The sequence below is a fragment of the Fusarium vanettenii genome (assembly GCF_000151355.1).
Source record: "Fusarium vanettenii 77-13-4 chromosome 7 genomic scaffold NECHAsca_9_chr7_10_0, whole genome shotgun sequence".
Lineage (NCBI taxonomy): Eukaryota > Fungi > Ascomycota > Sordariomycetes > Hypocreales > Nectriaceae > Fusarium > Fusarium vanettenii.
This window is the reverse complement of record NW_003315875.1, coordinates 29,491-56,136: the sequence shown is the minus strand read 5'-3', so window position 1 is coordinate 56,136 and position 26,646 is coordinate 29,491. Positions and strand designations below refer to the sequence as shown.

Sequence of the window (26,646 nt, the reverse complement as noted above, 5' to 3'; positions counted from 1 at the left end):
ACAATATCCTTGCAAATATCTTCCAAGTTTGCCAAAGATACTGGAGTATTACCAGCTTGTCTTTCCCAACCCTCGAACTTGGGTAAGGCGGTCTTTGCTTTAAATGCTAATCTGAAAATTTGGACTCATTTAAAACACTTCGGAGGAAAGGAGAGGCCAAGAATAAACCATGCCATATCATACAGGCACCTGCTATACGCCAGTTGTCACCGGCTACCTGGGCAAACTTGAACACAATGAGGGCGCACACGTGACCTTGCCTTGGCTGCCCCCACACCATCCCCTGTTGAGTCTTCGTCTGACTCCTCACAACTACAGAGACAGCCCGTCACTTGTACTTATTCTACCTCGTGACACACCGCTGCAAGATGAAACGGCTAACTGAAAAGCTCACACGCCGTGTCGAAATATCTCATGAGTCAAGAAACGTAGGGGAACGGGCAGCCCCAACAGCAGCGGAATCAGGAATAGCCTCCAGGCCAAAGGAAGTCGAGCAGGCTGATAACTGTAGGCTTGAATGTCTTCCCCCAGAGGTCCGACGTTATATCCTTTCGACACTGGATCTTTCACACCTCAGCGCACTGGTCCACGCCTCTCCGACCTTTCACCAGCAATACCTTGTCGACCGGAGGTACATTCTCTGCAAAAGCCTTGAGACGACCATTGGTTGTTTGACCGTGGAGGCTTATGCTGTTCATCGCTTATCCGCTCCACGAAATACCGCGGACTTCTTCGAGTGGTATTCAGAGAAATACTCGCATCGTACGGTCCCAATTATCAACGACCTCACCGAAGGTGTAGCGTCGACCATAGCTGGCTTTTATATACGTTCAGTCAAGCCCGTTGTGGAAGAGTGCGCTCGCCGGATGTTGGATAATCTGGCCAAGAATGCAGAGAAGAATCATGGCGACCAGCAAAGGATTCGACCTTCTCAAACAGAGATGATGCGATTGACGCGAGCTGCATACCGTTTCCAATTACTCTGTCAACTCACCAGCCCCGACAGGACTTTAAGGTCGTCCACAGAAGAAAACCTGCAGGCTCTCTTCAACATCATGGAGCCATGGGAGGTTGAGGAGCTATTCACTTTCTACCAGTTCGCCCTCGACGTTTACGACAAAGTCTTTACCGAAATTTACTGGGACCTACATCCTGACAACCCCAAGTTCGACGACCAAGGGCGACCTCCGACACCAGACGGCGCTTTCGACCTGGACAGTGGTTGTAAGTTTCTCATGAACCACAATAATGTGGCATCGATATTGACAGTACAATAGTTGTGCGTGATAATCTTCTAGAAGGGACAGCCATACGCGGCCTCACCTTTCTGCACACGGTTCTCTTTCAAATCAAGGAGCACAAACATCTCGTATCGACTATGCAAAAGCAAATCCAAAGCTCATATATCCCGATTAATGGAATGGTTGGAATGTTTGGCGAAACACAGCAGATTATACGGCGGCAGGAACAACCATCCATCAGGGATAAAATGGAAGCCGATAGAGTCCCGTTGGTGTTTGTTCGAGACGAGCTGAATCGGCCACCGCGAGCTTGGACGATGATTTGGGGAGATACATATAGTAATCTCTACGGCTTGCATATCCCTGATGAAATGCGATGCTGGGGCTATGTATTCTGGGATGAGGCGACATTGGAGAGGACTGGAGGTGCTGAGTTGCTGAGAAATCAGTGGGAGGAGTGTTGGGGCGGTTATGATCCTCGAGAGGATTTTGGGAGATTCGAAGAGGGTAGTCTTGAGGAATGACTCGACGTATGACGATAAGTGGGATATAGGGGTTAGAGTGTACTATGTCTCGGTGGTTGCCTTCTGGAGAGCGATAGAAGGCAGATACCGGTAAAGGTCACATTGCTGCAGGCATATGTTTCTTGAGCTGACGTTTGATGATGTACGTGGTGTCATTGAAATGATATACATGAATCGTAAGAGCATCTCCATATAAACAATTTGGCCGAACCTCGTAGGCCCAACCAGCTCAACTCTGCACACTCGTAGACCAACACTTACTCACACCGCCAGCTCCTGGGAGACGTCGAATCACCTCCAATATACACATTGCGTCGTGGCCATCGACAGTGCCTTCTTGAAGCAATCTTCTCCTTGCTCCCCGTCAACGCATACTGCGTACCCAAAACAGACTCTGGTGCCTTGCCCTTCTCGACCCAGTTCACAATAGCTGCCAGCACGTTGCTCTCTGGCTCGTACTTGTCGAGTGTATCCAGGTTGTTTCCAATCTTGTTGGCGCCAGTTCCTCCTCGGCAGTGAGCCATGCCAGAGATGCGGAAATACCGGTAAAACTCGTCTAGTTCCTTGGATGACAGTTCCATTGTTCGACTAACGTGATCGTAGTACCGAGCCGAGTTGTCGCTGCTGATGAGAGGATCTTGAAGGCCGTGGAAGTGAATGATCTTGGTTCCTCGGTCGCGAACTCGACTCAGGTCACCGTTCCAAGTCTTGACACCGTAGTCGTCCCTTTCAGACAGTTGAACCCAGTCGTTGACGTTGAAAGTCCAAGGATCCCAAGAAGGATTCTCGAGAACAACATAGCGCATCCAGTCGAGAAGGTAGCCAAAAGGCTGGTTCGACACCAATCGGTCGGTGACGTTACTACCGGGCTGTAGCCTTGGGTAGACGAGCTCTCCCTCTGGGCCGTACGCAGGTGAGAGAACATCTCTGACAGCAGCAGCTTGCGCGCCCGTCAGACAGGTCTTGCCCTTACGTTTTCCACAGATGAGAGCCTCGGGTCGGTATTGGCAAAGATCAGGGTCTTCGATGACACCATCCTTGACACCGTCCAGCTCATCACACTGCTCAAGAATATCATCATAGACAGCATTCCACTCAGCGGCGCCAAGGTAGCTTGGAGATCCTGGCTTTCCAAGGACCTTGGGAAGGTAACCAGTCCAGAAAAATAGGGCCGTCATGTCAAAAGCAGGCGCACCTGCAACGATGCCGTCGAAGTCTTCCGGGAACTCTTGGGCCTCCTTGAAACCTTGCCTTCCGCCTGTCGAGCAGCCTAAGTAGTAGGACTTCTTGTGTCGAGTGCCGTAAAAGGTTTGAACGATCTTCTTGCCGAGGACTGCCTCTAGGTGAATGGCACGATACGCGTAATCTTCGACGACTCCTGGATGCTTGTAGAAAGGTTTCCCCTGGTTTCCATCATGGCCGTTGTTTGTGCCAATGGTCGCAAATCCATGGGAAGAGCCGTAGTTGAGATCGTCATACTTGAAGCAGCCTCCCAATCCTCCGTTACCAACGCCCAGGAAGCGACCACTCCAGTCCAAAGGAAGCCAAGCTTCAAAGCGAACACTGCTATCTGAGCTGGTGGCAACATCGAATGAAAGGCGGCATATGTCTGACTTGACGACTTGAGACGTGAGAGTGCAAGTCGGGTCGTAGTTGGGAAAAGTCAAATTTGTGCCGGCTTTGACAAGCTCAGAGAGATGAACCGTGGCATTGGGAAGTTGTACTTTCTCTTTCAAGCCAGCGCAGCCATTAGTGTAGGAGGAGCTTTGACTCGGGGAGGCCCCAACCTTTGGTAGGGCGAGTAGGAGGAACGAAACGAGGGCCGGTGTCCAAGCCATGGCCAAGGTGATGACTTGCAGCCGTTAGAGTTTGAGAGAGAGATGCAGATAGGTGAGAGATCATAAGGGGGAAGGGTTCCCAAGGCTGAAACTTATAGACGGATAAAAGTACACCGACTTAATAAACTCGGTAGGAGTGACCTCGGCCTCCCCGTCGTCAAGTCTCCATCTTTTGATCAAACCCCGCAAAGATCTACAAACTTATCCCCGCGGAATCCACGGTTTCTGGGGTAAAGAGGTCGGCAGATGGTGTCGGCACGGGTCATGACTAGGGGAAAAGGCCATTAGTGGGGTGAGGTTGTATTTCCTTCGACGGATATCTCGTGGATATTTTCATATCCGTCTTTTTAGTCCAGGGCTTTTCTCCGCTCCCCGCATTCACTAAATTAGTGCCAAGGGGTCGGATATCGTATTCGGCAGCAGTTGATGGACCTATCGTGAACGAGTGATGGAGTTGATTATGGGCCCTGCAGATGTTTGGGAATGTGCCTCTATTATTATCGGAACTATGTCGCCGATCTCGAGTTGAGTGTTGGCAAGGAGAGTGTGTTTCACATACTGTTTGGCACGAACCTTATTCTATGGATAAGGCATTTATGGGTGCGATAAGGATATTATTCCTACAGTATAGCTGAATCGAAGAGTCCTCTTGCCAAGGCGGGATTGATCTTCATTCTACTATAGCGTGTGACGAGGCTTGGCAACTTACACCGTCTATTTCCTCGCATGCCTATCAAGTAAAGGATGCTCCAGTACTGCTAATATGGTATTCGCAGTGCTGAGGGATGAAACGCATTAGGGCAAGGCAGTAGACAGATAATAATTTCTGCCTCACCACGCAGCTTAACAGTCTGGCTCTTTGATGTGGGCTAGACCGCGCCATGTTCCGCACACTACTCGACTGAGGCGCAGCACTTCGGATCAACTATTGCCCTTGGATGACTCCTCCCGCATTCAGCTTATGCCGCCTGAATACCTTCAAACCACGTCGACCGCTCTTCCCTCACCACAATGCCTCAGTTCCAGTATCGGGGCTTGGGCGAAGGGGACCAGCCTATCCGGCTGGTTACTATACTTCCAGGCTCTGATAGGCAGCCCGTCTCACTTCAGATTCGTCACACGATAATGGCACAAGAGACACCGCCCATCTACGAAGCCTTATCCTATGTATGGGGCTCATCAGATGATGGAGTTGCAGTTTCGGTTGCCTACAGCGACGATCCTTACCAGTCGACCTTGATGGTTGGACAAAAACTCTTTGTCGCACTACAGCATCTCCGACGAGCTGACAAGCCTCGGACAATGTGGATTGACGCCCTCTGCATCAATCAAGAAGACATTGCCGAAAGAAGCAACCAAGTTCGAAACATGGGCAATGTGTATAGATTGGCGAGCCGCGTGGTGGTTTGGCTCGGCGAGGCCGAAAACGACAGTGACTTCATCATGAGTTTGGTGCAAGACGTTGGCGCTCGAATGCAACGGGAGCCCGATGGCTGGATTCAATACTTGGAGTCCGAGGCATACAAATCTCGGGCGATGCATGCCTTACACTTCCTCCTTCTACGACCCTGGTTCAAGAGGGTTTGGATTCGACAAGAAATAGGACTGGCAAACGGCGACTCTGTCGTCATGTGTGGCCATATAGCGATGCCGTGGCAACATTTCCGTGAAGTGTTGCGTCAGCTACGTACACAGCCTTATGTCGAGCACCTAGGGGAGACGGCGGTGGTGCTAGAAGAAACACGCCGTGCTATTCTTCCAATGTCAGGGAAACCAAGTTCTCGGTTGTTCTCCCGACTCTACCAGGCCAGACCATCACGATGCCTCGACCCCAAGGATAGGATCTACGCAAACCTCAACTTGACCGAATCGATATATCGCGACAAGATCAAGGTCGACTACAGCATGTCCACTCTGGAACTCTATCGGCAGGTTGTCCTTGTCGACCTCGAGATGGGAGACCTATCGATACTTGCTCATTGTGACATTTCAACTCGTCCTTCAGGCTGGCCATCTTGGGTTCCAGACTGGTCAAATCCATTCTGCACAAGGGTCCTAGCTAAGGCAAAGAGTAGTTCTCTTGTGCTGTCAGACGCCGAATGTGTCGGAGACAGCACTTTAAAGGCGACAGGCCTAATAATCTCACGCATCGAGTCTCTAAACAAGACTAGGTTCCACCGTGACCGCTCAAACTTCAATGTCGAGCTACAGCGGCTCGCCAAGACAAAGACAACGGGCTCCTATGTCAACGGCAAAAGTCTCCTGGAGGCGTTTTGCGACACCATTTGCTGTGGTGACTTCAACACGCCCGAGCTCGACAGCGACTTTCCAGTCCTTGAGACAACAATGCTATACGTTGAGGCCCTTGTTGAGAATGCCGAGAACCAGTTCAACAACCCCCCTACGGCCTTGGAGTATCATATTCCCCGACACTGCCACGGTCGATCACTTTTTTGGACCGACCATGGGCACCTAGGCCTCTGTCCTGCTGGGAGTCAACCTGGAGACGTCATCGCCGTTTTGCTAGGCTGCGATGCGCCCTTGGCTCTGCGCCTAGATGAATCTGGGGCATATGAAGTTGTAGGACAGTGCTATGTTTCTGGCTTTATGGATGGTGAGGCCATCCTGGGTGGACTTCCACAGCGCTCGATGAAGGATTCCAGCGTCGCTGCCCTTCGAAGTAGGATGGAGTGGCTCCATGGTGTTTCATATGAAGCAAGGGACAACAACTACAGAAATCAGGCCGAGGAAAGTAAGGAGCACATGGCCATTAGCGATAGAGGTAGCGATTGTGACAGGAGTGATGGCGATGACTCCTGGCTCAGAAGCGTCACACCAGAAATGCTCCACGAAGCTGGTATTGACGTCAGGGTGTTCAAGTTGGTATAGGTAGTTGGCACGAAAACTGCATCATATGTCTATTTGTGTTTTTAATACTTGGGAATGCTTACACCATACGTCCTTCTATCCTCAAATCTTCTCGAAATACTAAACTGCGCGTCCTGCCACAAGGTCTTGTCATCCTGCGGCCATGGCAGAAAGATGCTGAAATCCTTAAGATGCTTCATTTGCTGCAGTGGCGCCAAAGTATCCTTCTCCAATCCCTTGAACTCTGCTCTCCGGTCTCCAGAAGTCCATACAACAATCTTCAACGTCTTCAAGTTCGATAGCTGTGCCATCTTTGCGCAAAACTCGATCCACACTTGATCGCTGTCAGGCGAGCAGATGACAATAGAGGGGTCCCAGGCTTGCGGGTGACTGTCATAGTACTGGGTATAGCCGCGGATAAAGTGCCAACCGACCTCGAGATGCTGTATGGCCGCGACGTGTTGTGGGGGCAGGAATGTGTCTATCGAGGTGAGGGGTGCCTTGTTGTCATTGGAGCCAAAGCCAACGCAGAATGTGTTGTTTGAGTAGAGGCATGAGATGGACTCGAGGTAGCTTGTGGTTATTAGAATAGTGTTCACCGACTGGATAGGACTGTTATTTCTTACGCTGCTCTGCAAATCATCGGAACGTCCAGCAGTACGCGCTTCGGCCACCAGTTGAACTCATTCATTTTCTCTGCCTGCACTAGACGCTCCTTCTTGGTGGTGAGGTATAGCTTCTGGCTACCCATGGCGTAGCTCCATATCTGGGTGCGAACTTCTGGCGGCAGACGGAATAGCGGTGACTGGGGTTGATCCGTTGGAGTCGCAGAGAACTTGTCTTCCAGAGATACATCGTAGAGGGGCTTTCCACTTTCAGGGTCGTATAGAGGCCACCAAGGCTCCGGCTCTACAGGTTCGTGTTTCGCAGGGAAGAGTTTAGCGTGCATCTCCTCAATCTCACGCGGCGTAAGAGGCTTTTGCGGGATCTTGGGGCCGTCATATTCGTAGGATTTGGGGGCGGTAGAGTCTGATGAGCCACTGGCAGCGGCGTCTTTCTTGCCTAATAAACGACTAAAGAGGCCCATGGTGAGAGGCGATAGGGCTGCGACGGCGCTCCTTGAACTTGGCCGAGACGTGTTATCGAAACAAACGAGTGATTTTAGGCAGCAGAGGTCGTGAGCTAGAGTGACTAGTCACGTGGAATACCGTGCATGAAGCTATTCCATAAAACGCCTTCTTATTTGCTGGAGCTGACGGAGGCTGATATGATAAGGATCAAAGCGCGAGCTAAGAACAGCAATATTCTGCCTTGTGGCACAGTAAACAAAGACAAGGCTGAAATCCCCTAAAACTATTAAGCACAGAGGGAGTCCCGAAATCGCTTGCAAGGAAGCACCTTGCACTAGAAAGCCAATGTGTGGAAAAAGTTGCCTATTCCGCGGCGTTGGAAGTCCCCCTACCCTGCTCATAAAACGGTAGTGATTTAAAATTGAACCAAACTCCATTGTTGTTGTTGAATTAAGGACTCTATATATACATCTTCAAAATACTCCAGCCAAAGTAAAGGTACGAAAGAGCGCGCTATGCCAACAGCCGCTTTACAACACTAGATCCATGCACCTCATCTGCCTTGCTGGCAAAATCCTTAATCTCCCCCCATACATGATGGCCCAACCGCTTTAGCTCATCAGGCGCAACAAATGGGCGCGCATCCTTGGAGATGGCGTCGTCAGTCCACATCTCTCCCCGTCCCTCGACCCCCAAGGTCAAACTCGAAATGTAAATGTTTGCGCCCTGCCCAGGCGTCCGCGCTACGGTGCCATTGACAACTCGGGCCATGGCACCTAGTACACCGCTGTTAGCAGAGTGTCGCGATAGCTCCGAGTTCACGGCGCCTGGGCAGACAGATGCTATTAGGACCTTTGGCTAGCCTTTTGCGTCGTTTGCCGTATTCGCACATGAGCTTGGTGCGCGAGTAATGCCATTGCCCTCCCATCATTCCAGGGGGAAAATTCTTCTGCTTTGAAAGCTCACGGAGAGGATGGTCAAAGTCCACATATGGCGAGAGGCTGGACTTCCTCACTAACCACGCCCCCCCTGAGCTGACGATCGTCAGGCGAGGTCTATCGGCAGCCGATTCGTTGTGGATCCGAGAGGAAGCAAGAAGTGAGGGCATGATGAGCAGCGACATGAGCATCGGCGAGATGGCGTTGACTTGGAAACTTGTCTCGTAGCCCGTCTCGGAAATTTCGCTGTAGGAGCCCAACAGAATGCCGGCGCTCAGGATCGCGTGGTCGAGATGGTCGGTCGCTTGGGCAAGGTCGCCAGCAAAGACATACATGGACTTTGGAGATGTCAATTTTACGGTGAGAGAGATGATTGTCGCTGTCGATGATTGGGCGGTAGAGGTAGCCGCGAGATGCTCCTCGATGAGAGCCTTGGTCTTGGATGCTTTGCTGGCATCTCGAGCGGTGATGATCAACTTGGCTGGACCCTTTGTGGCCAGTTTCTTGGCTGCCCCGAGTCCGATACCCGTCGATGTTCCAACGAGCAGAACCGTAAGTCCATCGAGGCCAAGGGCAGACGGTTTCGGGGGATGTAAAAGAGCTGTAAGGATCTTGAACATGATGACAGAGGAATTAATGAGAGTGATGAACGTTGAAAGAAGGGAGAATTTCTTGAATTTATTTGCATGAGTTTTCACCTCAAATTTAGAGATAATTTTCATTGTCAACATAGGCAACCCATTCCGACTCTAGGGATATAGTTGACAAGCGTCGCGTTAGCTGAGAGTATGGCGGGTTCGTTTTGCAGGTTCGGAGCGCGGATCCGGGTCACATTTTCGTGGTGAATGCGCGGCTTCGTATACGAAAGCGCGTATTCTATGCGAGAGGGACTACTCGACTAGGGGGCTGGCAGTTCGTGGAGTGGTGGCTGACTAGGATGACGAAGGGGACATCAACGCTCACTGTCTTATGACTAACAAGTGTACTGTATTCTGAATGTTTAGAGTGAATTTCACATTTGGGTCCTTGAGGGTATGGGTGCAATGAGTGAATAATTGCTAGCTATGTGCTACTTCCGATACCACATCCTAGACGTCTTGGTCCGGCGAATCTTCCTCTGCAGTTGAAACATTCCATATATCAAGGCCTCGCAAGTAGGAGGGCATCCAGGCACGTAAATATCAACAGGGACAATCCTATCAACCCCCCGAACCACAGAATAGCTGTAATGATAATACCCACCCCCGTTGGCGCAGCTGCCCATGCTGATCACCCACCGAGGGTCAGCCATCTGGTCGTACACCTGCCGCAAAGCCGGGGCCATCTTGTTGGTCACTGTCCCAGCTACTATCATAATGTCGGCGTGACGCGGAGATGCCCGGAACATGAAGCCGAAGCGGTCTTGGTCGTATCGTGGGCCGGCGATGTGCATCATCTCGACTGCGCAGCAGGCTAGGCCGAATGTCATAGGCCAGAGGGAACCCTGTCTGGCCCAGTTTGCGATAATATCGAGGCTGGCTCTGTTGACGTGTTTGTGTTGGTACGAGTTTTTTGTTTTTTTTTGGCTGCGTCAAGGTGGATTGGAAGAACACTTACACTGCGTACTCGGCGATGGACGACGGCTTCTGATTTTCGGATTGAAGGGCCATCTCAACTCTTGGAGGTTTCTTGGAACTTGTGCTAACAGTCCGTGGCAGCATGGAAGAGGCAGCAGGAGCAACTCGATGCCCTCTAACGCATGTCTGGCGCAACATGGCAGTCGGCATGATGATGGAAACGCAAAGGATGGCGACGGAGCAACATCCTGTACATATATGTAGGTCTTGACAAGGGATTTACCCCAAAGTCTTGCCTCACTCCCCTGGCCCCAATCGGATTCTCGGAATGCCATGGAGCCCGAGTCTCTGCAATTATAACCGCTCGGGTTTGGTGTCTTGCCCAACTTCACGGAGTCCGCGCGCACCCACAATCACCCGGTTTCATCCCCCGTTTTTCCTCTGCGACTTTCCAATCAAATGTGTTTGCAAGGCTGTGGCTTAAACGTGTTTAAGGGCTCTGCTTGTGGTTCAATCAAAGATTGACGGCTCTTTGCTACGGGGTCAGACACATGTGCCGCCCGTAGGCAAACGATGTAACCTGACTGAGAACCCGAGATACGATATGCGACCATAGGGAAGCGTAAACAAGGCTCTAGTGTTCTATTAACTACACTGGAAATATAATGTTGACATCCCTATAGAAAAAGAAGCCAACTATGCACTGGTATCTAGATTAAAGTCAATAAAGAAAAACTCTATGTAGTCAGCAGTCAAGGGCAATCCCATATCGTATCTAGACCTCGTCTACTCTCCACTCCATGGGCGCGTATCCATTGCCGTCTTCCACACCGATGTAAACATAATACCCCGAACCACCCATAGTGGTATAAAACCGATTCCATCTCTCACCACTTGTCCCACGAGTGCAAACTGGTACAAAATCTTCACCATCGTACTCCAGCACACAGACGGGAGCCGATACTGAGCAGACAAGCTGGCCCTGAACTGGTTTCTCACACTCGAGGTAGGCCAGGGTGCCTCCTTGGGTATCACAGTAGGCCATTGGGCCAGGGGAGTTATCGCTATAGTACTCGATGCATACGTACTGGCCCTTGTCAGTACGGAGATAGCCCGTGTCAGGCTCGATTGAGAATTGGACAGTTCGGGGGTAGGAGAGTTGAGGGTTGGGTTTGAATATGGCGTAGCCCGAAGTCTCCCGAGAAGCGCTTAGAAGTTCGCCATCGAGGTTGGCACCACTTGCGACGATGTTGAAAGCAGCGATGGGTTCAGGTGCTGCTGAAGTTGACGAGGTTGCGGCAGAGGTAATAGTTGACACTGATATGGTTGTAGAAGAAATCGCACTTGTTGTCGAGATGCTCGCGGTCGTGGAGGTGTCGGCAGTGGCGCTGGTAGTAGAGAGAACAGAGGTTGTCTCAGTTGAGGTGGAAGACTCGTCAGTTGACGTTGCGCTCGTGGTTGTCTCGGTAGAGGAGGTGCTCGCAGTCGACGTAGTGAGCCCGTTAGTCGATGATGTAGGTACAGAGGAAGCCGAGCTGGCCGAAGATGTGATGGCCAACGATCAAGGCCACGACGCCCTCATCAACCAGTATGACTATCAGAGGACTGCAATGTCAGTAGTCACATTTTCAGTTCCCTATGATGCAAGCAAGCCTTGTATTGTTTGACGCGAAACAAGCGAATCTTAGCTAAGTATCTAAACCTGAAGAGTTTTCCAAAACTGAAACTGGCCAATGCAGCCAAGATGCCCAATGTGCCCCCAGATGAGCTGCGATGGCTTTGATCAAGTACTCTCCACCATCACCAAGGACCCACACGTCTCTATTCCAGTGCAACAGAACTGCGTAAAATGCCAAAATAACGAGTGCTTCTGGCTGGCGCTGGCTCAGAAGATCGATATACTCTTCGTTCAACGTGGCGCAAAACATGAGCGCAGCATCAAACCGTCGGCCTCGCAACCGTAAGCTGTGATGAATAGAAAACGCTTGTTGTAACATGGATATGGTTTCCCGATACGCATGAACAGATGCTGAACCAAGACCAGACTCGTCAATCATCCTAGACAATGGCTCCGTCTCTCTTGTTGAGTGGCCCCCAGGCGGGATGGCATCCTCGATGCGTTGCAGAAAGTCTCCGATTCCTGATCTCTTAATCATACTCCATGACTGTCCTGTCACTGCTCGGACACCTCGTTGTATAGACAAGTATCTGACAAATCTATCGAGGACGGCGCCCAGGTGCTCTCGTGGGCCCTGAAGGGTATCGCAGAGGACATGGACTCCAAGCAAGGATGAAAAGAGAAACATGGGCACACATGTTTCTTCCGAGATTTCGTCTCTCGCCTCGTTGAACAATGCTACCGCTCTAGTCTGGAGGGCGGTGGCTTGTTGAAGATGCCTTACTTGGGTTGTATCGCTTTTGCTGAGGTGGAGAGCCCCGATGGCGAGGACTTGGTTCATGAGATATGGGCATGTCAAGGCGTATTCCATGATGTCGTTGACAAGGGTGTGGCCGAAAGAGTCGCCCAACATCATGTCGGGAATGCTTGTTTCGATGTGGTGTAGGAGAGCTAGGTGGTCGAGAGTAAACAAGTCACCCCTTTCCAATGTAGCGTTGTAAGTGCTTGTAATGCCCTCAAAGGATCTATCACTGGTGGGATTCGACGTTGGGGTGATGGCCGAGAGAAGAGTCGGGGGAACGAGACCAGGGGTGTCGCTGTTAGGGGTCCCATATGCAGGATCACAGCTGGCCGGAGACGTCTGGGTATCAGGACTTGTTTCTTGCGGGGATGGCGACAAGTCAGAAGCGGCATATGCGCATTGGCGATTCGATATTTTGCAGTTCAGACAGATCGGCCTGGACTCATCACACTTCATGTGTCTTTGCTTGCAGACTGTGCAGCCATTGCGCGACTTGCGATGCGCCCGACGGGGCTTGACTGACTCTGACCTATCAGCGGCTTTCTTTTTCTGGCGAGCCATGGCAGGCAATCGATGCAGTAGTAGTTCAGTGAACGAGGAAAGAAAGAGGCACGGCAATGGAGGGAGAAAAATACGAGGAGGACATCAAGATCAAGCAAGATCAAAGATGAAGGGGAATACTCGTATTTCTCGACCCAGCCTAGGCCCCTGGCACGTGCACTAGCCTCCATCACCCTGAGCCATTCCATATTTAGTCTAGCTGTCAGCCTTGGCATTGACTAGACCGGGATATGATTGGTGGCTGTGTTTTGTGTGAATACGGATACTGGTATTCGTATTCCCTCGACATGCAAAAGCGGGAGAATTGCGAAGCATGAGGAGGATTATCAGGGGCTTTGAGACTCGTGCAGAATGTGTTTACGCGTCCTCAGATTGAGTTGGGACATAGATCTTTCATCTCCAGTATCTATATATCCTACTTGTGTGCACCAGATGCCTTCAATTTGGTATTCACTCAGACTCACCAATTCGTGCTTCGCAGATCGAATAACAGCCTTCTCTCTGGCTCGATTTCCTCCACAAGCGCCATACCTTCCTCCCTCGCCGAAAGGCTACGACAAACATCTGCCTCTCATTTTTCAGCCTCAAGTCGTTCCCAACCCTCGACAATATATAGCCACGAGAATCGAGCCCCGAACCGATCCGATCCTACAATGTCTACAGAAGGTCTTATGGAACCCGTTCCCGGGGTCGAGCCTACGAAAGGTGGCATCTACCTTTGGCGATATGTCCCCAGCGTGGCAGCTGCCGCCATATTCCTCGTGCTCTTTATGGGCTCATTCCTTTACACATCTTGGAAGATTTGGAGGACACGTGCCAATTTTTGCATCGTCTTTGCTGTGGGATGCTTCAGTGAGTTTGGCCGAGATACTCTATCCACCAAGTGTCGATACTAACTGATGATAGTGGAAATGGTCGGATATGGTGTTCGCGCCGGTGCTCGCAACAAGACCGGGCGGCTTATGCCCTTCTGCATCCAAAACATGTTCATCTTGGTCGCCCCAGCCCTCTTCGCCGCGAGCATCTACATGACACTCGGTAGAATCATCAGGAGCATACGAGCCGAAAGACACTCCATGATCAAGCCGTCTAAGCTAACAAAGATCTTTGTCTTTGGCGACGTCTTCTCTTTCATGGTTCAAGGCGGCGGCGCAGGAATGTCCGTCGTGCAGAGCCAAAGCCTCGCCAAGTGGGCTGAGAGAATCGTCATTATTGGCCTTTTGATCCAGATCATCGCTTTCGGACTGTTTTGCGTCGTGGCTGTTGTCTTTCACAGGAGAATGAAGCGCACTCCCACGGCAGCGTCAATTGGAAGCCTTGTTCCATGGGAGTCGACTCTGTACATGCTCTACGGCGTCAGCATTCTCATCATGATCCGATCCATCTTTCGAGTCATAGAGTATGCCCAGGGCTACACAGGCTATGCTCTCTCCCACGAGTGGACGTTGTACGTCTTTGACGCTTTGCTGATGTGGATTGTTACCGTCATCTTTGCTTGGAGATTTCCCAGCCAGCTTGATGTTGGGCTTTCGAGCAGTTCAGATGACGTGGGGCTGAACTACTCTCTTCAGAAGTAGAGGGGTTTTGGCGTTGCTTCACTGTGTTGATCTACATTAGGTGGGAGATATTAGGTAGAAGGGGATTATTAGATAGGTTCTCTCTGTGGCTTTGGCGTGTCTGCATGTCCATCTTTATAATTAGAATTTCCTTTGTGATCCCCGCCACCTCTTGTCTCAACCAACCTCTTCTTTTACATCATCAGAACCTGAGCCCCTCGAACGCGATACCACCAGTGAATGCCCGCAAATCACGGACTGGTTGTCGCAACATATCAAGTGTGACGAGACGACTCCTTCCTGCATCAACTGCACTACTACTCGTCGCCATTGCTCGTATCTTGGCCTGGTTGCTCGGATAAGTGCACTTCCTCAACTACACCCTCCCCTGGCTCAAACACGTATCTCTCCAATCTCCACTGCGGTAGCGTCTCTTTCGAGTCAAAACCCGATCTTCACCGTCCAAGATATTGCCCTCTTCCACCATGTTGGAGATGGCTTTGCCGAGTGTATGCTGAACTAGCATCCCTCGGCAGAGAAACTCCTGAGATCGGCTTCCAAGCATGCCCTAGAAGCTCCCTACTTGCTCAACCAACTCCTTGCTATCTCGGCAGCACATCTCGGCTCAGCTAGAAGCGACAATCAGTTCTACCGCAGAGATGCCACGGTTTGGTAGATCCGTGCCTTGAACCATTTCAACACCATCGACCCAAGCACCAAAGGTGGTCGAGATTGGGTTTCAATCTTTTTCTTCTCCGTCTTCCTGAGCCATCAGGCCCTCTCGGAGCTCTCGTCGGTCAGAGGTGACCTTGCAGCATTTTTGGCGCCTTTTGGAGGGTACCTAGGCCTCCATAGAAGGATCCATGCCATCACGTCCGGATATTGGCCGTCCGTCGAGCCTCAACTGTTGCCACACCTTGATGCAACCTCTGTGAAGGCTATCGGAGCTTTTCAACCGCAAAGTGTTGAGGAATGCGGTCGAATGGATGGCCTTGATAAGGGCAATGATTTTCATGACCTATTCACGCTTCTTGATACCATCGTTTCTAACCAGAGCGGCCTATCTGATGTGCTACGGCAAGCAATTAGCTCACTTCAAAGAGTGATCAATATCTCACGTTCAGATACGTCACGGCGTGTCCGTGCTATTCTATCTTGGATGGTACTTGTAACTCAGGATTTTTTCCAAGCTGTTGGAAACGCAGCAGCCAGAAGCTCTTGTTGTTCTCGCACACTACGGGGTCACGCTTGATAGCATAAGGGAGTACTGCGTAGTCCGCGATATGGGACAGTATATAATAAGATCAGTGGTCCAGAGCCTGGACGAGGAGTGGCATGCGTGGCTCGCATGGCCGATTCAGAAGTTAGCTGAAGCTGAAGGTAGGAGTCCAGCTGGTAATTAGTCTGGTAAAATGCTGGGCATGCTGACAAAGTTCCTTGGCATTTCCCACATGCAAGGGCATATGGAGGGTATATAGGGATCTGATGAACACTAAATAAAAATTCCGGAACTGAAGAGATTTAGGGTTATGGATCTGGTGCTTCGATACTACATAGGACACACCTGGGAACGGATGAATGCCACTCTGTTTGAATAGACGAAGACTTGAATAGAATGAGAGAATAAATGCTCCTAGCAAATTGCGCGATACATCTGATGATATCTATCCCTCTTTTGGTCTAATATTAAAGTCTCGTATGACTTTGGTTGTTGAGACTCCTGAGCGATGTCCAACTGGATCGACGCGAAGACGTCAGCGGCCACCAATGCCAAAACACAGCCATCACCGCAAACATCGGCAGTGCGTCAAAGAGGTAGAGAGGCCATTCGTGAGAAAGAAGATATCCATCGTTACCCATGACAAATTCTGCCACCCGAAAGATTGAACGACCCATGACGAGCACACTAACGATGTAGAGCATCCAAATTGTCGGCTCCCAGTCGAAGCCGCCAGCCAAGGTGTGCTTGCTGACCGGATCCCCACGCATTCGAATGTGGAACATGGTGACGGTGATGATGAAAAGCCCAAAGATGATGATCTGGATCAGTAACCCCCCTATCACGATCTTCTCCGCCATCTTGGCAAAGTCATCCATAACCATCATACCGGCGCCACCTCCCTGGACCATCAACGAGAGGACATCGCCAGTTACAAAGATTTTGGTGAGCCACTTTAAGCTAATGATAGAATGGCGCTCGCCATTGGTCATGCGAATGAGTCGACCGAGCGTCATATAAATCGAGGCCGCGAAAAGGACGGGAGCCAGAAGAATTAGGGTATTCTGAATGACATACGGCATCAGTTGGCCGGTTTTCTTTCTTGCGACACCTCGGGTAGCAAATCCGATAACTTCCACTATAACACTCTGTTGTAAGTCATCCATCAGTAAGGGTGTGTATCATATACGTACTTATTCCGCCGATGGGAAAGGGTATGGCAAACCAGCTTCGGTTTTTGGAGAGCCGCAAGGTATGGGCTATGGTGGCGATGCCAAACAAGGCAGCAGAAATAGCTGCACCCTCGAGAGAAGGTAGATATTTCCATAGGTAATAGTTGCCCTTGTAGGGCTCCAGGGTTGCCATTTTCGGGGTTGTCAAAAGAGACGTTGGAGAATGCAGATCTGGTGAGTGTCTTGGGACTAAAAGAGTTGATCGGAAAATAGTAAAATGAAAGACTGGAGGCTATAAAGGAGTGAATGAATGACATGGAACAATCGACACCAAGCAGTGTTGCAGGCAATTCTTATAGACCAGGAAGACTACGAAAGATTGAAATGAGCATTGTTAACCGCTGAACTCAGCCATGTTTCGCGGTTCAGGCCCACAAACCCAGGAGGTGGGAATACGAGTATCCGCACTTCGAATACCGGACCCTAATTATAGCGACAAGGCATGCGTAACGCATGGTCCACATATTGGAAGAAGGACAAGTCTTGGCCCAAGCTAATGGCCTCTTAATAAAGTGGATGTTGCTTGCGTAGCTTGTATTTCTCCAGGTTCTAGGGAACACGCGTATCCGTACCTAGTTAAAGGTCACGAGTATTAACAACAGTTTGAGGTGACGTATGTGCCTGGACACTCATGCCCCCTGAAAGAAAATGTTCAATCCGTAACATGTAATCTACAAAGCGTGTAGATCAGAAAGGACCGCGTCATATTATTTCGGGAGGTATCATATAAGTATGTCATGCCTTCATGAGCAAACTGCTTTCATCCCCCCCCATCGCATTTCGTCTCATTCATCAAGGCACGACTATGGCTTCCCTCTGCTCGCCCGATGCGCTTGCGGCGCCAAAATTCCTCGGCGGCCATGTCCTCAACTTCGACGTCAACTTGGTTGAGAACTACAACTCGACAGCCATCTCTATGCTTTACTATGGCCATCCGACAGTCAAGGTTGAAAACGTGAACTTCTGCAACATCACGGTAACCTACACGCACCCCGGCCAGAACGACACCATTCACGTAGAGACATGGCTGCCTTTGGATAATTACAACGGTAGGCTCCAGTCCGTTGGCGGTGGAGGTTGGGTAGCTGGTCGATATCCGCCCAGTTACACTGCCATGGGCGGTGCTATCGGGGAAGGCTATGCTACCAGTACCACGGACGCTGGCCTGAAGATGCAGTTGGACATGGGACCAGACAGTTGGGCCCTCGAAAGTGAGGGAAACCCTAACCTCTACGCTCTCAACAATCTCGGATCAGTGTCTCTCAATGACCAGGTAAGCGAGCTGCCAGTTCTCTTTGGGTCGTACTGACATGACTAGGCTATCATTGCAAAGCAGTTGATCAAGAACTTCTATGGTGAGGACCCAGAGTACTCGTACTGGAATGGTTGCTCCCAGGGCGGAAGGCAGGGTATGATGCTTGCGCAGAGGTTCCCCAACGCCTACGACGGCATCCATGCCAGTGCCCCAGCCATTTACTGGAACCAGCTGGTTGGGTCTACTTTTTGGGCGCAGTTTCTCATGAATGACATGGAATACTATCCGTACCCTTGCGAGCTCAAAGCCATCACCGATGCAGCAGTCGAGTCGTGTGATGGCCTAGACGGCGTCATTGACGGCATCATCTCTGACGAAGAGGCATGCCGATTTGACCCTCTCTTAGTTGCTGAGACATCTTTCAACTGTTCTGATACCGGTAAGGAGATGAAGATCTCCAAAGAGGCCGCAATCTTGGCCAAGGCGACATGGGCTGGTCCAGAGACCAAGGACGGCGAATTCCTCTGGTATGGTCCCAACATCGGTAGCCAGCTGAGTGGATCTACTGCGGCGTTGACCAACGATATTGGCCTTGCCATGACTGAATGCTCCAATGGCACATGCACTGGTGTACCTGTGGGACTCGGTGAGGTTTGGTGGAAATACTGGATCAAATCTGACCCGAACTGGTCCTACGAGAACATGACTCATGAGGATTTCCAGTCCTACTTCCGCTCCGGCATTCAGCGTTACGACTCCATGGTTGGAACAAGTGATCCCGATCTGAGTGCCTTTTATAAGGCCGGGGGAAAGCTGCTTGGCTATCATGGCATGGTGAGTGAAGTCCGCCATGATGGATCGCATTATCCTAACTCGACGCAGAGCGATCAGATCATTCCCGCCAAAAACACGGAACACTACTACAATCAGGTTTCCCAAAAGAACTCCAAAGTTCACGATTTCTACCGAATCTTTGAGGTTCCAGGCCTCCTTCACTGTTCTGGTGGTCCGGGGGGTCAGCCCAGCAACACATTCGACACTCTCAGAGCTTGGGTCGAGAATGGGACAGTCCCGAACACTCTCGAGCACCACTATGTTGACGTTGATGGAGAGAAGCAAAGCCGCTTGCTCTGCCCGTATCCGAAGAAGGCTCAGCTCAAGCGAAAGGCAAAGGGGAAGAAGGCCCTCGAGAGCGACGACTTTCAGTGCGTCGAGCCGTGACTTGTGGTGTAAAGGGTGGTTTGCATGCACCCTATTAGGGGCAGCTGCTACGTTTCTTTCTACTTTTGTACTATCATATTTGCATATATTTGTTTAGGCCGTACGCCCATCAGTCAACACGTCTCGCAAACTTTTTATTTCCCATCAATCTCAACCTACGTCTTTACTTCATCGCTTGTGTCGTCATAGAACGCTGTGTATATGTTATTAGTGATTGTCAATGGCAGTAGGTATAAATGGCGGGTCCGACGACCTCTTGCCATCGAAGACCTCGCTTGTAGACATGATCAACTGGCGATTAGGTACTCAACGGACTGTCGGAGGCGTAACAATATCAGCCACTTTTGCTATGTCCAATATCACTACGGCTCTAACGAGGGCATGTAACGTTACCACCAAACAACTAATCAGGTTCATTGGTGGGCTTTGTTGGGGCATTGATAGAGTTGAACAATCTGTTCTTCATTATAGCTGCAGCCCGGCCCTCGATGGATTAACTGAGCCCGAAGATCGATGGGCTTGAACTTGTCAGATCCTTAATTTGTATGGATCGATTACCCTGGATGATTATCACAGAGAACACAGAGTTCAGCAAGTGGACCGGTCAAGCCGTTAACTCCGTCTCCGCGGGTCGGGATTTAACTCAACCCGCGGCCACTGGACAAAGATGGTATGCTCCCCCCTTGGTTTATCAACCTGCTTGTCTCGGCCATTGATCCGTGGGTCAGAAAGGCCATGATCGCCACCGCTCACATCTCATTTTCGGCCCTTCTTCTGCCAAGCCGGAGCGTCGTCAAGACCAAGACGATTACAACATGATAAGACGCCGAGTATATAGTTTCATTCCTAGCAGCCGTTTCCAAGCCTCATCCAACTCATCACTTCCATTTCATCCTCTACGTCTCCAAGACCGACACACCCACTCATCATGCGCTTCTCATCACTCCCTGTTGCGACGGTCGTGGCTTTTCTAGGCCAAACGGTCACTTGTTCTCTCGCCTGCAAAGTTCTTCCCGATCTCCCAGAGTCAATCTCTGAGTGTCCTGAAGCTTTGCTCCGCCTTCAACGCGAAACAACTGCCATCTGGGCTAAAGCATACGCTGTTAAGAACCTGGACACTCTCCTCTCTTATGTTGTCGACCCCTACATTCAGCACAATCCTCTCGCGCCCTCTGGCAAGGCAATCGCCCAGGCTGGTATGACCCAGATCTTTGCCACATCACAAGGGCCCTTGTTGATCATGGATTCAAGGTTACTGCTTTGACCCGTGCCTCTTCGTCGTCTGTTCTACCCTCAGATGTTGAGAACAAAGAGGTCAATTTTGATTCCCAAGAGTCGATCATCGAGGCTCTAAGTGGACAAGACGCAGTCATATCAAACCATTAGCACACTTGCTGTTTCCGCGCAGCTAGCGTTGATCGATGCCGCTGCCAGTGCTAATGTCAAGCGCTTCATCCCGTCTGAATTCGGAGTTGACACTCGGCTGGTGGCAGGGACAACGCTTGAACCGCTTCTTGCGGGAAAAATCAAGGTCGTTGAGTATTTGAAGGAGAAGGCTCAGCGGCATGACAATTTTTCTTGGACTGCACTGGCCACTGGATCGCTTTTCGAGTTTGTACGGCGCTCCGCTCCTCCCAATGTTGGAGATCAAGCTAAATCTTTCTTGAATGTTTAGGGTTTGCTCCATGGTGCCTTTGGGTTTGATGTCGCCAGAAAACATGTCACGATCTTCGACTCAGGGGATGCGCTCTTCTCCCCTACCACCTTCAACCTTGTCGGACGAGCTGTTGCGGCTATTCTCTCTGAAGAAGAGCAAACGAAGAACCAGTACCTCGCCATTTCATCTTTCACATCCTCTCAAAACCAGCTGTTGAAGATACTTGAAGAGCAGACGGGAGAGGAATGGGCCCAGGGACACGTCTCTACCAGCGCTTTGGAGAAGATAGGATTGGAGAAGCTTGGCCAGAAGAATCCTCTCGGAGTTTTGGATCTCATGAAGGCTTTTCAGTTCCAGGATGGCCAAAACAGAGAGTTGAGCGAAGAGATCAATGATGCCAAAGCTCTCGGTTTGCCATCTGAAGATGTTTTGTCTCTAGTCAAATCCTTGATCTAAATCTGTGACCTACCAGGTTACAATCTATAAAACTGGAATGATTTCTTGGGCGGACTAAACGCGTATTTCCAAAGAAGTGTGGACGCGATGCGCTCATTCCCTTGGCACACCGTGAAAGCTTAGCCACGGCAATGCGCTTTAATTGACAGGCCATGTCAGGGGCTATCAAACCATAGCGGAGATCATCGGGAAGATTGCCTGAATGGTTCTAGCACCAACGCCGGTCAACGGTACTCCTCGCCTTTTATGAGCCGCATGCGTCTCGGAGGGTAATTTACGCCGACCTAAACTCCGCTCCGCTCCATCCACCCTTCAGAGCCGGCCTTTAAAGCTTCTGGGCTCGGGACATCAAGCATCCATAAGTTGGCAGTGACTCGTCTTGTTATCCAGCATCCAAAATCGACAAAATAAACTACGAAATGGCGACCACTATGCAAATATGGCAATACTCCAGCCCCGTTGAGAAAATCGAGGACTCCTTGGCCATCAAGGATCAAGTTCCTATTCCTCCACACTCCTCATTGGGCAAAGATGAAATGCTCATCAAAGTCATCACGGCTTCCATCAGCCCAGTCGACTACAAGCTTCCCGAGTCGGGCATCATTGGAAGGATCATGATTCCCAACCCTGCAACGCCAGGACTCGACTTTTGTGGTCGTGTTGTCCACAAACATTCCTCGATAACCGGATTTGAAGAAGGCCAACTCGTATTTGGAAGCCACGCAGGTCATAACCAGTTGGGAACGCTTGCACAGTATACTGTTGTCTCTGCAGCCTGCTGCGCGCTGCTTCCAGAGGGTATCGATCCAGACGATGGCGCTGCTGTAGGAACAGCGGCAACCACTGCGTATCAATCCTTGATGCCGGATAAGCTACCACCAGCTGCGAATGTCTTCATTAATGGAGGCAGTGGCGGTGTTGGAACATGGGCTATTCAGCTTGCCAAGGCCATGGGCGCCAAAATCTCAACAACCTGCTCAACAAAAAACCTGGATCTATGTCAACGTCTTGGCGCCGACCACATCATTGACTACACCAAGAATGATGTTATCGAATTCCTGAAGGATCAAGGTGCTGTCTACGACCTTGTGATTGACAACGTGGGAAATCGACCAGAACTTTACGACAACAGCCACCTGATGCTCAAGGCCGGTGGAACATTTGTTCAAGTTGGTGTTGGGGAGTCTATGTCACTGAAGGGCGTCGCATCTACCATGAAGAAGCAGATCTGGCCGTTTGGAACCCCTCGCTTTTACTTTGTCAATATGAAGAACTCGGCCGAGTTTTTCCAGGTCATTGGGCGGTGGCTGGCAGAAGGCAGGGTGAAGCCAGTGATCGCGGCCCAGTTTGATTGGAAGGATGTTCCAGAAGCTTTCCGACTGCTGCGAGAGGGTCGTTCTGCTGGAAAGATTGTGGTCAATGTCAGTCAAGATTTGTAAGCTTGGGAACCTCGCCGAGTCAGGCGGTTGTGGTCGATTTCATGATCACTGTGGATGTATTGATGCTGAATGCGATGTAATTAATCCTTCAATGTAGCTTTCCAATAACTGCGTCACTACAGCCACTCAGATGGTCCAAATGTCTCTCCCATGGGAACGGTATCGAGAGGCACACCCATTCCATCGGCAGTCGTATCTTGAACAGAGTTTCCCCACCAGCGGAGGGACACACCCGGATAAGTGAGACAGAAGAAGACGAGGAATGTGGTGATGGCCAGAGCGCTGTCTAGGGACGACGAAAGAAGGTAGTTGTACTTTGTCCACCAGGCGTGGTAGCGTCGCTTGATCAACATGTTGAAGGCGAGTCCAACAAGACCCCAAGAGATGCAGTTGGCGGCAGTTGCGGGTGGGATTGATGATGTCGATGCAAAGATGACGGGAGTATGAGTCTAGAATTTGTGAGTTTCCTTAGCGTATGGCATGTGTGATGATGCTACTTACATGCTGGAGAAGTTTGTTCTTTGGGAACCGTCGAGCAGCCAGATACACAATAACTGGCAGCACTGCACCGATCAAGAAGAACCAGAGCATGCTGTTGTACATAGAGCCCGACTTGAAAAGCTTAGTAGGGCCGATCAATCCCCAGAACACGGCATTAGCTGCGTATCCGTTTGCCAAGGGGCAGCGGAACTTTTTCATTGTTAGCTAGGGACTAGAAAGGTGCAAGCTTCACTCACGTCATTAACAGCTTCAGGAGTGCAAATGCCTTCCACGTTGGCCATGGCCCACAGGTTGACGCCTGTTTGGACTAGCCACGAGATGAGGATCGAGAGTATTTGAGCGGTAAAGGTAATTCTAGGAGGCTATAGCAGTGTGTCAGCAGAGACGAGAGAGAGAAGACGCGAAATTTAAAGCAATGAGATGACGTACAATCTTCATATAGTAGCCCATCTTCATAGACTGGATATATCCAAGACCTTGAAATGTGCACACAAGGGTAAACACCTTGAAGACAACGTTGTTCATCATGTTTCCTGGCCAGATGAAGCCACCAATCAGTGCAGCCAAGACACCTGTGTTAACAGTAATGTTGCAGGTGGCCTTCATAAGACCAATTGGGATCAGCAGCACAATGTTCAGCAAGATGCTGATGATGAGTCCCCACCAAGGAAGCTGTGTGTTCTCAACGTAGAGGAAGGCCATGCTGATACCAATCAGGGCTGCAAAGACACCTCCATACCACCAAATAGGAACTGGCTTGTAAGCGCGCATCAGACGGCCGTGGATGTCTTCTCCTTCATGGCTGTCGTTCTTCGAAATGGTGGCCTTCAAAGCACCCCATACCAATTCCCTATGGTACAGGGCCGTATGAACAAGAATTGATGTGACTGAAGCGAATCCCAACCCATACGAGAGTACGGATGTTGTAGATAGAAAAACTGGTGAGTATTCGGCGTACGCCTCGTCATTGATGCTGTAGTCAGGGTTCATAACACGAGAGGTGTTGTAAGGAGCTCCCGTGTTGTCGAAGGTAGACGACGATGAGAAGGGAAAGAATCTTCCATACCACACATTTTGCCAATGCAAAGCGGGTGATACAATCCAGAGGAAAAAGACACTACCTCCAAGGACGTTGAGGATGGCCCATGAAGGGACGACAAGAGGTGTTCCCAAATAACCAGAGATTTGATTCCAGTCCAAAGTCAAAGGCAGAAGGTCCATGCCTGTAGTTGCGCCAAAGACTTGGTTGAGAGTGACATCGTTGGGGCGAATCCAAGTGATCCAGGCAAAGGTTGTCAAGGCCGTAAACAGGAATGATGGAACAACCTGCCAAGCTGCTGCAGCCACGGTAAATACCCAGAAAAACTTCATGCGATGCATCTTCCAGCCGTTGGCGACGACGTTTTGGAACTTGGAATCGTGAAAGCCGTAGATCATGGAACATGTGGGCAAAGCACCGGGCCAGACGCAAAACGCTGGTTGCACCAAGAAACGATAGAATAGGCCAACGAAACCGAAACTGAGAGCTTGCGTCGAAAGCAGGAACAGCAGCCTGTAACTCGGAGATATAGGGATGCCGAGAAACTTGTCGAAGGCGACATAGACATCGCTCGCAAGGGAGCCATTGTCGAAAGCAGACACCAAAGATGTCATGATGGCTGTGATAGTGTGCTCCTTGTGATTGAATGGTCCTGGGTTAAGACTGAACTCCCATCCGAACGGGAGACGGACGACGGTGCTCGGAAGGACGCGGGCCATGAAATGGCCGACAGGCAATGTGATAATAATGACGAGGTTGGACGACAGGAAGACTATAGCACCGGGTGTCAACAACTAGAGCAAGTAGAAACTTCAGGTTGCGATATACGTACTCGGGGGAGAGTGCAGTTGAAAGAACTGCAGGATCCCAGAAAAGATCAAGGTCGATACAATGCCCAAGAACCAACCTCGAAATGTGTTGACGGGGAGCTCTGGGTCGTCAAAGGGAGGCACCACAGCCTGAACCTGGTCAAAGGGCCTTGTATTGATCAACAGTGTTAGTTGAAGCACACTTATAATAGAAGACAGCCAACTTACGAGTCCTCGATGCTGCCATTCTCAATCTCGGCATCATGAGCTTCAGCCGTGGATTTCTTCAGATGACTGTCGCCATCAGAGGCTGGGTCTTGTTGAACCTGACTCTGCGCCATAGCTCAAGTCTTGATGAAACAAACAAACAAGGATTGCCTGGCTCAATTGCTATTGTCTCGAGGTCAAAGCTCTTGCGACTGGCCCAGACTGAAGCTTCTCCAGCCGGGGAAGATGTGGGTATTATTTCCATCGCCATCTCCAATACGTAACTAAGTGCTTATCGTTATCTGTTTGACAGGGCCGGGGTGATGAGACGCTAGCGATATCACGTACAGAATTTCCCTTTTGGTGTTTCTTTATCTGGTTCTTGTTTAGGATTAGTTCGTCTCTTATCAGCCGAGGATCGGGTTGCTTGTCCGACATGTTGGGAGGGCATCAACTCAGATGCACAACATACGGGACCTCGCGGCTTATTCATGCATGAAAGTACGCATATGCAACGAGGTGGCGATATTCACAGAAGTGACAAGTTCTGCTAATGGTTTACTGTTATCGCGCGGTGTCAACCCTGGTCTCTGTGGTGTTGTAGGGTAAGTGACCACGCGACGAAACGACGCGACTGTTATGGTGAGCAGTCAATGGAAATAAAATCTGGGATTTATGGCGAGAATTACCAGTTACATAGAAGAGCTCAATTTTCTCTTCTGTAACATCGTCATGCCCTTATTATTACCTATTTCAAAACAGAAATTTGTTTACACGTTTACAGCTTCAACGTTTGTCCTTTGACTATGTTCAACAAATCGTCTAGCTACTGCCTGCATCCAGAAAGTGGCAAAATGCGTGGTCTCATTGATGCTGTGATTTCTGTTAGACTCGATAAGAACGTATTAGTCTATGATACTGCTCCTATCATTGATTGATGTCATCTGATTATTGTGTAGCACACACCGTCCATGTTGATTACTAAATTACCTACTTTGACTATGATTTCTTCATCTCATGATATTGGCTGAACACCTGA

The 26,646-nt window shown here is 50.2% G+C and overlaps 13 protein-coding genes across 13 annotated transcripts; 6 read left to right on the top strand and 7 right to left on the bottom strand.

The window, feature by feature from the left end:
- Positions 1 to 368: 368 nt before the first annotated feature.
- On the top strand, positions 369 to 1,277 carry NECHADRAFT_82499 (uncharacterized protein; the record flags this gene model as incomplete). Its single annotated transcript, XM_003049242.1, has 2 exons — positions 369 to 1,224; positions 1,270 to 1,277. The coding sequence occupies 2 exons, from the start codon at positions 369 to 371 to the stop codon at positions 1,275 to 1,277; spliced, it is 864 nt and encodes a 287-aa protein (XP_003049288.1).
- Positions 1,278 to 2,022: 745 nt separating this feature from the next.
- Positions 2,023 to 3,603, bottom strand: NECHADRAFT_45501 (uncharacterized protein; the record flags this gene model as incomplete). Its single annotated transcript, XM_003048991.1, has 1 exon — positions 2,023 to 3,603. The coding sequence occupies one exon, from the start codon at positions 3,601 to 3,603 to the stop codon at positions 2,023 to 2,025; it is 1,581 nt and encodes a 526-aa protein (XP_003049037.1).
- A 1,011-nt stretch (positions 3,604 to 4,614) lies between these two features.
- On the top strand, positions 4,615 to 6,492 carry NECHADRAFT_82497 (uncharacterized protein; the record flags this gene model as incomplete). Its single annotated transcript, XM_003049241.1, has 1 exon — positions 4,615 to 6,492. The coding sequence occupies one exon, from the start codon at positions 4,615 to 4,617 to the stop codon at positions 6,490 to 6,492; it is 1,878 nt and encodes a 625-aa protein (XP_003049287.1).
- Positions 6,493 to 6,533: 41 nt separating this feature from the next.
- On the bottom strand, positions 6,534 to 7,558 carry NECHADRAFT_82496 (uncharacterized protein; the record flags this gene model as incomplete). Its single annotated transcript, XM_003048990.1, has 2 exons — positions 6,534 to 7,044; positions 7,098 to 7,558. The coding sequence occupies 2 exons, from the start codon at positions 7,556 to 7,558 to the stop codon at positions 6,534 to 6,536; spliced, it is 972 nt and encodes a 323-aa protein (XP_003049036.1).
- A 496-nt stretch (positions 7,559 to 8,054) lies between these two features.
- Positions 8,055 to 9,099, bottom strand: NECHADRAFT_82495 (uncharacterized protein; the record flags this gene model as incomplete). The annotated part of the gene is made up of 2 exons (XM_003048989.1): positions 8,055 to 8,383; positions 8,508 to 9,099. The coding sequence occupies 2 exons, from the start codon at positions 9,097 to 9,099 to the stop codon at positions 8,055 to 8,057; spliced, it is 921 nt and encodes a 306-aa protein (XP_003049035.1).
- Positions 9,100 to 9,548: 449 nt separating this feature from the next.
- NECHADRAFT_82494 (uncharacterized protein) lies at positions 9,549 to 10,245 on the bottom strand (the record flags this gene model as incomplete). Its single annotated transcript, XM_003048988.1, has 2 exons — positions 9,549 to 9,999; positions 10,076 to 10,245. The coding sequence occupies 2 exons, from the start codon at positions 10,243 to 10,245 to the stop codon at positions 9,549 to 9,551; spliced, it is 621 nt and encodes a 206-aa protein (XP_003049034.1).
- A 1,478-nt stretch (positions 10,246 to 11,723) lies between these two features.
- NECHADRAFT_45340 (uncharacterized protein) lies at positions 11,724 to 13,016 on the bottom strand (the record flags this gene model as incomplete). The annotated part of the gene is made up of 2 exons (XM_003048987.1): positions 11,724 to 12,657; positions 12,700 to 13,016. 2 exons carry the CDS (start codon positions 13,014 to 13,016, stop codon positions 11,724 to 11,726), a joined length of 1,251 nt encoding a protein of 416 aa, XP_003049033.1.
- A 671-nt stretch (positions 13,017 to 13,687) lies between these two features.
- NECHADRAFT_45362 (uncharacterized protein) lies at positions 13,688 to 14,593 on the top strand (the record flags this gene model as incomplete). Its single annotated transcript, XM_003049240.1, has 2 exons — positions 13,688 to 13,868; positions 13,923 to 14,593. The coding sequence occupies 2 exons, from the start codon at positions 13,688 to 13,690 to the stop codon at positions 14,591 to 14,593; spliced, it is 852 nt and encodes a 283-aa protein (XP_003049286.1).
- Positions 14,594 to 16,330: 1,737 nt separating this feature from the next.
- NECHADRAFT_7774 (uncharacterized protein) lies at positions 16,331 to 17,156 on the bottom strand (the record flags this gene model as incomplete). The annotated part of the gene is made up of 2 exons (XM_003048986.1): positions 16,331 to 16,929; positions 16,985 to 17,156. Coding segments are annotated over 2 exons (771 nt in total), but the record flags the coding sequence as incomplete, so codon positions are not given.
- Positions 17,157 to 17,828: 672 nt separating this feature from the next.
- On the top strand, positions 17,829 to 19,499 carry NECHADRAFT_45075 (uncharacterized protein; the record flags this gene model as incomplete). Its single annotated transcript, XM_003049239.1, has 3 exons — positions 17,829 to 18,296; positions 18,342 to 19,112; positions 19,161 to 19,499. 3 exons carry the CDS (start codon positions 17,829 to 17,831, stop codon positions 19,497 to 19,499), a joined length of 1,578 nt encoding a protein of 525 aa, XP_003049285.1.
- A 928-nt stretch (positions 19,500 to 20,427) lies between these two features.
- NECHADRAFT_82489 (uncharacterized protein) lies at positions 20,428 to 21,612 on the top strand (the record flags this gene model as incomplete). The annotated part of the gene is made up of 3 exons (XM_003049238.1): positions 20,428 to 20,750; positions 20,886 to 21,114; positions 21,175 to 21,612. 3 exons carry the CDS (start codon positions 20,428 to 20,430, stop codon positions 21,610 to 21,612), a joined length of 990 nt encoding a protein of 329 aa, XP_003049284.1.
- Positions 21,613 to 22,031: 419 nt separating this feature from the next.
- Positions 22,032 to 23,051, top strand: NECHADRAFT_44890 (uncharacterized protein; the record flags this gene model as incomplete). Its single annotated transcript, XM_003049237.1, has 1 exon — positions 22,032 to 23,051. One exon carries the CDS (start codon positions 22,032 to 22,034, stop codon positions 23,049 to 23,051), a length of 1,020 nt encoding a protein of 339 aa, XP_003049283.1.
- A 116-nt stretch (positions 23,052 to 23,167) lies between these two features.
- Positions 23,168 to 25,741, bottom strand: NECHADRAFT_94906 (uncharacterized protein; the record flags this gene model as incomplete). Its single annotated transcript, XM_003048985.1, has 6 exons — positions 23,168 to 23,500; positions 23,553 to 23,741; positions 23,789 to 23,914; positions 23,982 to 25,363; positions 25,424 to 25,569; positions 25,629 to 25,741. The coding sequence occupies 6 exons, from the start codon at positions 25,739 to 25,741 to the stop codon at positions 23,168 to 23,170; spliced, it is 2,289 nt and encodes a 762-aa protein (XP_003049031.1).
- Between the last annotated feature and the right edge of the window lie 905 nt (positions 25,742 to 26,646).